The sequence below is a fragment of the Peromyscus eremicus genome, chromosome 3 (assembly GCF_949786415.1).
Source record: "Peromyscus eremicus chromosome 3, PerEre_H2_v1, whole genome shotgun sequence".
In the NCBI taxonomy this organism is placed as follows: Eukaryota; Metazoa; Chordata; class Mammalia; order Rodentia; family Cricetidae; genus Peromyscus; species Peromyscus eremicus.
Window position 1 is genome coordinate 107711115 of NC_081418.1, and position 9164 is coordinate 107720278.

Below are 9164 nucleotides of genomic sequence, written 5' to 3' on the forward strand. Positions count from 1 at the left end.
TTTAGCTGGTATAAACTTGTACAGACCCTTTAGTCCTTCACTTCTAAAACCCACGTACAGCTGGGCACGGTGATGCACAGCTTTGATCCCAGCACTCGGAGGCAGAGGCAGGTGGATCTCTGTGAGTTCAAGGGCAGCCTGGTCTACATAATGAGTTTCAGGACAGCCAGGGCTGCATAGTGAGACCCTGTTTCAAACAAACAAAAAACAATGCACCCATCTGTTTCCATTGCAAGAAGGAGCAGAGCCCTGAGCTGCAGCCCTTTTTCCTGAAGTGGCCAACAGCAGAGGCACGGGTGTAAGCAGTTTCCTTTGACAGTGCACAGTCCTCTGGGCTTCATAAAGAACAACACAGTAGCAACTTCAAAGTTAGAACCTGAAAGGCAGTGTCTCATCCGTGCATCCCTTAAAACACAAGCTTCCCTGAACTTCATGTAGTCATCATGAGACAGAACTGGCCCAAAGGACAACTATACTATACTAAGAGTCATTACTCCTGGACTGAGGTTACAGCTCTTGGCAGTGTCTGCCTTGGCATGCACAATGGGCCGGGTGTGACCCTCAGCATCACATAAAGCAAGAAGTGATGCATCATGCCTGTAATCAGGAGGTAAAGGGAAGATGAGCAAGAGTTTAAGGCCAGCCTGAGCTACATGAAACCCTGTCTTCTAAAGAAAAAAAAAGAAAGAAAGAAAGAAAGAAAGAAAGAAAGAAAGAAAGAAAGAAAGAAAGAAGAAAAAAAAAAAGACATTTCTATCTTAAATTCAGCAGCACCAAATAAGACAAATGGGCTCCTGGATATTCATCATGGACATTCCGAGCTATATCACGCTACCAAGTTTCATGGCATCTGTGCACTTGGAGGGCTAGCTGGGAGCTTTCTACCAGGATTTGGGGTTTTGAAAAGTAGCAGCTGGATATGGCAGATCATGCCTGTAATCCCAACACTCAGAAGCAATCTTATGTAGCAAGCTTTCTTGACCAACTATCTTTGGATCACCAGCCCCCTAAATAACAACACGGAGACTTATTATTAATTATGAAAGCTTGGCCTTAGCAAAGACACTTCTTCACGGTGTACAAAAAGATTCCACAACACTCCTGCTTCAAGGTCAAAGACAACCTGAGCTATACAAGACCACCCTATCTCATCAAACTAAGAAAAAGGGGGAGGGGTGCGGTAACAGCAGTTAGACTTTTATTGTAGTGCTAACTATATCTTCAAACTTTGAGGCTAACCTGAATTCTGACTTCTCAATAGTATGTGCAGCACAGAATTTAAAGGCCTGAGCCTTGGCAGCCAGGCCTGGGATTTAGACCCAGTAGTTTCCTGTTAATACCTGGGTAATTTTGTGCAAGTCATGTAACCACTAAACCCTTAAAAGCTCCATGTGAGACTCATGTGATTTGGTCTTTGATAACTTGTCACACCTCATTCCCACCTGTTGTGGAATATTATTTTAATTGGGCAAAAATGTGTTACATCTGTTTATGCTGTGGAATATTATTTTAACTGTGTAAAGGTGTGTTACATTTGTTTCTGCTGCCTTCCTTAACAATGTAAGAATGTTACATTTGTTTTTGCTGCATTTGTTTAATTATGTAAAGATGGGTTTCACCTTGCCCTAAGGCACCTGATTGGTCTAATAAAAAGCTGAATGGCCAATAGTTAAGCAGCAGAAGAGGGAAGGTGGGGCTGGCAGGCAGAGAGAATAAATGGAGAAGAAGAGAGGGAAGAAGAGAATGAAGAGAAAGAGGGGCATGCCCAGGGCCAGAAGCAAGGCAGCAGCCAGCCACCCAGACAGACAGCAGGAAAGTAAGATATACATAAAGAATGGTACAAAGCCCTGAGGCAAAAGGTGAATAGAGAGAAACAGGTTAATTTAAGTTAAAAGAGCTAGCCAGAAACAAGCCTAAGCTAGGCCAAACATTTAAAACGAATAATATGTCTCCAGGTCATGATTTGAGAGCTGGTTGGTGGCCTAAAAAAAAAAAAAAAATAGTGCACTACCTCAGGACCCTTGGACTTGATGCCTGCCTTGCCTGATAACCGCCACACACACACACACACACACACACACACACACACACACACACACACCGGGTCCATCTCATCTGGCTAGTCCTTTTCATTATACAGGTCAAATGTCAAACACTTAGGGTCTTATAATAGGGAGGTACCAAATATGTGCATGCATATTGTATAATTTCATTTACATAGCAAACAAAAATGAACCGGTATTGTAAGAGGGGAAATTGTCCCCTTTGTCAGGTACAGACAGTAATAGAAGGTGTACTAAAGGATGCAAGCTGCTGTTAAATTATTTTCTCGTTCTATATCTAGTGACCCAGCTCCTTTCATGTTGTACAAACTCACAAACTGTTCAGTGACAGTCAATACTGTCACCTTGACAAGACCCAGAATCACCTAGGAGACCAAGCTCTGGGCATCCCTGTGTGGGCATTACTAGATTAAGTGAGGTAGGAAGAGCCACTCTAAATGAAGGCGGCACCCTTCCAAGGGCTGTGTTCCCAAACTGCATAGGAGCACAGGGTTCATCGCCCCCTGCTTCCTGACTGTGGATACATGTGACCAGTTACCACAAGCACCTGTGGCTGTCTCTTCCCCACCAGGACCGACTATTCACTCAAACTGGGAGCCAGAATGAGGCCTGACTGCCTTCCTTAAACTGCCTTTTCAGGTGTGTTGCTATAGCAAAGAGAAGAGTATGCATTATGTTTGTGTTTTCAATTAAAAAAATTAAACATAGACCAGCAATGGCAGCACACACCTTTCATCCCAGTTCTTGGAAGTCAGATGCAAGCAGATCCCTGCAAGTTCTAGGACAGCCTCATCAACATAGGCCAGCCAGAGCTACATAGTGAGACCCAGTCTCAAAAAAGAAAAAAAATTAAACCTAAAAAAACAACCACTTATCGAACAGGTTTTCTGGGCTTTTGTGTGCCAGCCTGCGAAGCTATTGATTCCCCATCACACGGCCCTGTTTGATTTCAGTATGGCTTCGTCAGTCCTGGAAATCATCGGTCTTACTGTAGTATCTATAATCTCTCCCCATCCTGCACCTATGTGGTCAAGGCTCTACCCGCTTTACTCATAACCCCAAGTCCAGGGCCTGGAGCAGACCTCCCTGATAGTGTAGAGATGGCCAAAGACAGCCCCACAAAGGATATAACATACATCCAAGGTCAAAAGAGTGAAGCTGAAGGCAGAAGTTTAAAAAAAAAAAGCAATTTCAATGACATTAAGCACCAAAAATATGTGTCTAACGTTAACCCCAGGGAGAGGCATTATTCTATGGGTATTTTTGTGAACCCAGTTAGAGTTGCTTCTAAAAGCAGAAAGTGGGTCTTTTATCTTGGCCCATCCACCTATTTTTTTCACAAGGCCTGGTACAAAGTAGGTCTGGGCCGAGGGTGCCAACAGATTTCTGAGAATACTTGGTAAAGACTCATAAGTTGGTTGGGAAAAAAAAAAATGAACCATCCTTAATTGTAGTATCTGCTATGACCCAGGAAGTGGGTAGGTATGTATCAAATCAGAATGGCATAGAGCAGGTACTAAGAAAACAGATCCTTAAAGTCACAGGCTGTGTGCACCTACTTCCATTACCAATTCCAAACTGTTCCTTTAAGAAATGTGTCCTTAGCACCAGTGCCTTGCAGTTCCCACTGGTGTACAGGTTAATTTACATGGGATACGGCACTCACCAGCTCTCCCCTGGTATACCAGGAACACGAAGGAAACCTTTACTCAGACATCAGCTCTGCCTCAAACTCTCTGTAACCTTGAACAGGTCACTGAACTCAGTACTGGACTTTTCTACACAGGACCACTCGTCAATGCTCATTTCCAGATCTTGGTCACTGTATATAATTGGTACCACCAAAGAAAAACAATGGGGCTGGAAGAAAGAGCTGGCTCAGCAGTTAAAAGCACTTACTGCTCTTGCAGAGAACCTAGGTTCAGTTCTAATTGATGGCATAGTTCAAAACATCAGTAACTCCAGGTCCAGAAGACATCAGACACCCTCTTCTGACCTTTGTGGGCACCACATGTTCGTGGTGCACATAAATTCATGCAGGCCAAACACACAGACATTTAAAAAAAAAAAAAAAAACTTTGTTGTTGTTGTTGCTGCTGTGGCACATACCTTTCATCCCAGCCCTGAGGCAGGGGCAGGCAATTTTTGAGTTCAAGGTTGCCTGGTCTCCATAATATGTTCCAGGCCAGCCAGGGCTAGTGAAACCCAAACAACAAAATCTAATCTCGTGTGTGTGTGTGTGTGTGTGTGTGTGTGTGTGTGTGTGTGTGTGTGTGTTGGGCTCAGAAGCCAGAGCTGTCTTCCTCTAACACTCTCTCACCTTACCACCTGGTCTCTTGCTGAAGTGGAACCTCACCATTTCAGCTGGGCTGGCTGGACAACAAGCTCTTGGGACCCACGTGTCTCTTCCCCCCAGTTCTGGGGTCACAAGTTCACATTACCATGCCTGGCTTTTTACATGGGCCCTGGGGATGTGAATGAACTCAAGACTCTCATGCTTGTGGAGCAAGTGCCCTTACCACCTGAGCCACCTCCCAGCCCTACCGTCTGTGTCTTCTAAGCCTGGTGCTCCCAGAATAACAAATCAGTACGGAAGCCGAAGTGCATCACCCAGTCAGTGTACTTCTGACCCCCGTCTGCTTGCCAGCCAGTCTCACTTCCAAGGTTTCCAGTACTGGGACAGGGAAGATGACAACATGCTGGAGCTACATGTTCTGTTTTAGATTTCTCTGAACAATCATTTCCTCGTCTTCGTTTTCTCACTGCCCCGGGCTCCATGTTTCTCATCAATTCAAACCGACTTGAACAGCAGCACCACAGTTCTTGTTTTTTCTAACACTTAAATAATGAATAGGACTTAGATCACCTGGAGACATCTCCTTACTCTATTATAGCAGGTATCTGTGATTTTAATTAGACAAACCGCCATCCCAGTCCCTTACTCACCATACTGTCAAGTGCCTATTAAGGATATTATAGTAATAAATATTAACACCTCTTAAATTCCCATTAACAGTAACAGAGAAATGGAATGTCAAGTAATGAAAAGAAAGGGGGAAAAAAAAAACCACGGAAGTCATAATTAACCAAAGCTTAGAGTAACTCAAAAAATCATTAGTAACTTTTTCTTTCAGTTTTCTTATTGCCCTATGCCTGCCTTGGTTAAGATGTGATCATTTGCCTCTCACTGAACTGTAAAGCTTTTCTTTCTGGAGGAGGGGGTAATCTAGAGAAAGTAGACCAGTAGCTTCATGACTTCTCCAAGGGTCAATGCCAACTCTGTTTCCCGGCAAAGGCCCCTGGCTACGGGGAAGATAAACAGGGGAGCCACGTGGCGCTGGTCAGAGTCCAGCACTAAGTCAGTCAGTCTCCATGAGGCACGGACAAAGTGGACAGGGTCTGAGGAGTTTTGACACGGGCCGCTCATAGGAGAAGAGGCATCGACTCCCACTTTCCTCTGGTCCCCTGCATTTCCCCAGAGAAGCTCACAGAGGCTGCACAAGCAACAACCTGCAGAGTTCACACTCTGGCAGGTGAGCAGCCCCGGGGAGCCGCCGGCTTTCTGGCAAGTGCAGCACGTGGCCGGCCGGGCGAGCTCCGGCTTTGAGACGCCCCCAAGGCAGAGAGCCAGGAAACCACTGGGAAACCTCGGGATTCCAGCAGAGCGAGCAACTTTCGCACCCCGCACCGGTGCCAGCGCCGGGTTCCAGTGTCCCGCCCGGCCCGGGTGAGGGGGGCGTTAGGACGACCCGGGCCGTGGGGTGCGCACTCTGATCCCCGTGGTCCCCGCGACCTCCCATGGGAGGTGGGCCGAGTCCTGCGGCACCACGGACGCCGCTCAGCCAGCCGCGCCGCGGGGAGCACGGGGTCGCCAGGGGTCGCCCGGGGCGAAGAGGCCGCCGCCGAGCAGGGGCGCCGCAGCCGGTGGCTCGCGTCGTCCCAGCCGCGCTCACCTGGGACCTGACCGCCAGGAGCCGCGGCCGCAGGGCTTGCTCTCGCAGAAGCTTCCCGGCCTGCGCCGCGATGGCCACCGGGGACGCCATCTTAACCAGGAACCGCGGGGAGGCCGCGACGGGGAGGGAGGGGGCGGAGAGGGAGTAGGAGCGGGCCCTGGCCCAGGCCACAGGAGGGGGCGGGGCGGGAGAGGGGGCGGGGCAGGAGAGGGGCGGGGCGGGGTGGGAGCGGGCCCTGGCCCAGGCCACGGGAGGGGGCGGGGCAGGAGAGGGGCGGGGCGGGGTGGGAGCGGGCCCTGGCCCAGGCCACAGGAGGGGGCGGGGCGGAGAGGGGGCGGGGCGGGGTGGGAGCGGGCCCTGGCCCAGGCCACGGGAGGGGGCGGGCCGAGGAAGGGAGGGGCGGGGTGTGAGAGGGGGCGGAGAGGGGAGGAGGAAAGGGGTGGCCCAAGGGAGCAGGGTGAGGGAATTGGGAAAGGCAGGGAATGGGAGTGGCAGGAGGGTAGGGGAACCCACTCACTCACTCCCACCGCCACCACCACCTCCACCCCACTCCGAGGCCATGGGGCTTCCCAGAGCTTACAACCCCTTGCCTGCCTTCCAGGCAAAAACTGATCTCAGCCCCAGAGAAGCGGACTTAAACTAGCCCCGGGAATGACAGATTAGAGATTGTTTGACTGAACTGAGGGCTGCTAGGTCTGGCCCTAGGAACTGATACCATTATCCAAGGCCGCCTCTTGGAGAAAAGTCATGTTCCAAGGGAAGGAATTGGGACCAATGCTGCCCACAGGCCATGTGGGGCAGGTAAAGCTGATGAAGTTTGGGGGAAGTGGGTAATTTGTTGTTTTAGGTGGTAGTGGTTTGTTTTGGTTTTGGTTTTGGTTTTTGAAACGGGGTTTCAGATACCTTCTATTGACCAGAAATTCACCTAGAACTCCTGAGCCTGCCTCTACTTCCTAAATGTGGTGATCATGGAGAGGTACCACCCTGTCTCTCCTGTGAAAGTGATGAAGATTTTTAGGCCTACCTTAGAGACATGTGTTTTCTTGCTCCTTAACTAACTTAAATAAAAAGCTATTGCCAGATTTTCTACTCAGCTCTGAGAAAAGTGTTTGTTTAAAGTGTACAGGCTGCTATGACTTACATAAAATAAAATCACAATAACAACCTCTGTGTGCCAAGCATTGAACAATTATGAACCCATTTAAGCTTCGTGGCAATCTTTTAAGTAGGTACAGTTTCTATACTCGTTTTGCAGAAGAGGAAATGGAGGCACACAATGAATAAGAAACTTGGCAGAAGCCAGGCAATGAGAAGTACATATGAGATTCAAATTCATGCTCCAACCCCCAACACTACTTGGGGACATTTTTTAGTTTCAAACCTTACTCACTCTTGAATATATGATCATGAGACAGACAGACAGACAGACGGGGGACACTATAGCAATAGTGCACTCACAATAGTGCCTCCTGTCACCTTTCTTTGAACTTTCATTTGATATAATTTCACATTGACAGAGAAACTGCAAGAACATTACTCCAAAAGACCCCAACTGTCTTTACCCAGCTTCACCCAGGACTTAGATGTTGACCCATATCTGTCCTTGATAACTAATTCCTCCTCAGAATCTTATACACATTTATTCTGTGTGTCTCTCTGTGTATCTCTCACTGTCTCTGCCTCTCTCTGCCTCTCTCTCCGTGTGTGTGTGTGTGTGTGTGTGTGTGTGTGTGTGTGTGTGTGTGTGTTGTATATATCTTGTGTGTACAGAGGCCAGGAAGCCATCTGTGCCTTGCTCTATCACCACCTTATTCTCTAGAGACAAAAATATCTCTCTGAACTTGGAACTGGTATAACAGGCAGCAAGCCCCAGTGACCTTCTTGTCTCTGCAGGGAACAGCTCTAGAGTTACAGTGGAATGGCTCCAGCTGGCTTTTATGTGGGTCCTGGGGATCTGAACTTCAGTCCCCACGCTCCTACCCCCTGAGTCATTTCCTTCACCCAAGAGCAAGTGTCTGTTGAGTATTACAGCTTTAATCTATGGTGGCCACACCACCATGAATGCATCCCATCCTGTCCGAATCTATGGAGTTTTATAACTTCACTCTTCACCTCTCCCCATGACATTTTATTCATGTGCATCAATATAATTAATGGACTGGGGCTGTTGGTTGCAAAACAAACAAAAACGAGATGAGTTACATTTTTTTGAGTAAAAACCTAGGAGAAAAATGAGTTGGTTTAGCTGGAGGCATCTGCTTGTGGGGAGGGAGGTCTTTCAAGAGTGAGAATGCCAGGAATGTCAGGCCGAGCAGGATAAGTCAGTATTCCAAGGAGAGAAAGGAGACACAGCAGCAGCTGCCTAAGGGGAGAGGCTTCTGGGATGTGCCTTATCTCATTAATTACTCCTCCCATCTCTTTATCGTTTCTTCAGTGTCCATCAGCTTTCCAGGGTGGGGGTAGTCGTCTGCCCATGTGATTGACAAACCCATCTGGATAAACTCTTAAGGAAGTTTTGGACAGTTTCGGTGGTCATTTCTCCACCCGAGGCCAGAAGTACAACTCAGATTCTATTCTTTCGGCCAGGAAGAAGTAACCTTCCCTTAAAGGGCTGCAGTAAAACCCTGATACTGCCATCATCTTCTCCCCTTCCCTATGGTATTTGAAATATCAAGGAAGAGCAATTATGATGTTCCCTTTTCTCGAAATTAGAGTGCTAAAAGAAGGGGTCCAAAGCGGAACATGAAGGGGAGAGTCCATCCTCTGTGTTCTCCAAGCTGAGCTTCCTAACGCAGAAACCACATATAATCATACACACAGCTGCTTCTGACTGTCATTTAATTCTCATGGGAACTCTGATAAGGAAGTCCTACTGTAGTCAAACTGCTGGGCAACTGAATGTTCCTCACCTCATGGCATTTAGACAACTCTCCATTGTAGCAGATTTTTCTTTGGGCTGCCAGCTCACAAAAAAACAACATGGAGACTTATTATTAATTATGAAAGCTCAGCCTATAGCTTAGACTTGTCCCACTAGCTCTTATAACTTAAATTAACCCTTTTATATTAATCTATGTTTTGCCTTGTGGCTTTTTGCCTCTCTTCCATCTTGCACCTCCTGTTTCCTCTCCGCGTCCTCTCTCGTGCA

At 47.7% G+C, this 9164-nt stretch overlaps 1 protein-coding gene across 1 annotated transcript in view; it reads right to left on the reverse strand.

Moving 5' to 3' along the window:
* Positions 1-6139, reverse strand: part of Suclg2 (succinate-CoA ligase GDP-forming subunit beta) — a 279164-nt gene extending 273025 nt beyond the window's left edge. The window contains exon 1 of the mRNA XM_059258255.1: positions 6017-6139. Coding sequence (XP_059114238.1) covers positions 6017-6106 — 90 coding nt within the window. The 5' untranslated portion in view covers positions 6107-6139. The remainder of the gene's footprint in view (positions 1-6016) is intronic.
* Between the last annotated feature and the right edge of the window lie 3025 nt (positions 6140-9164).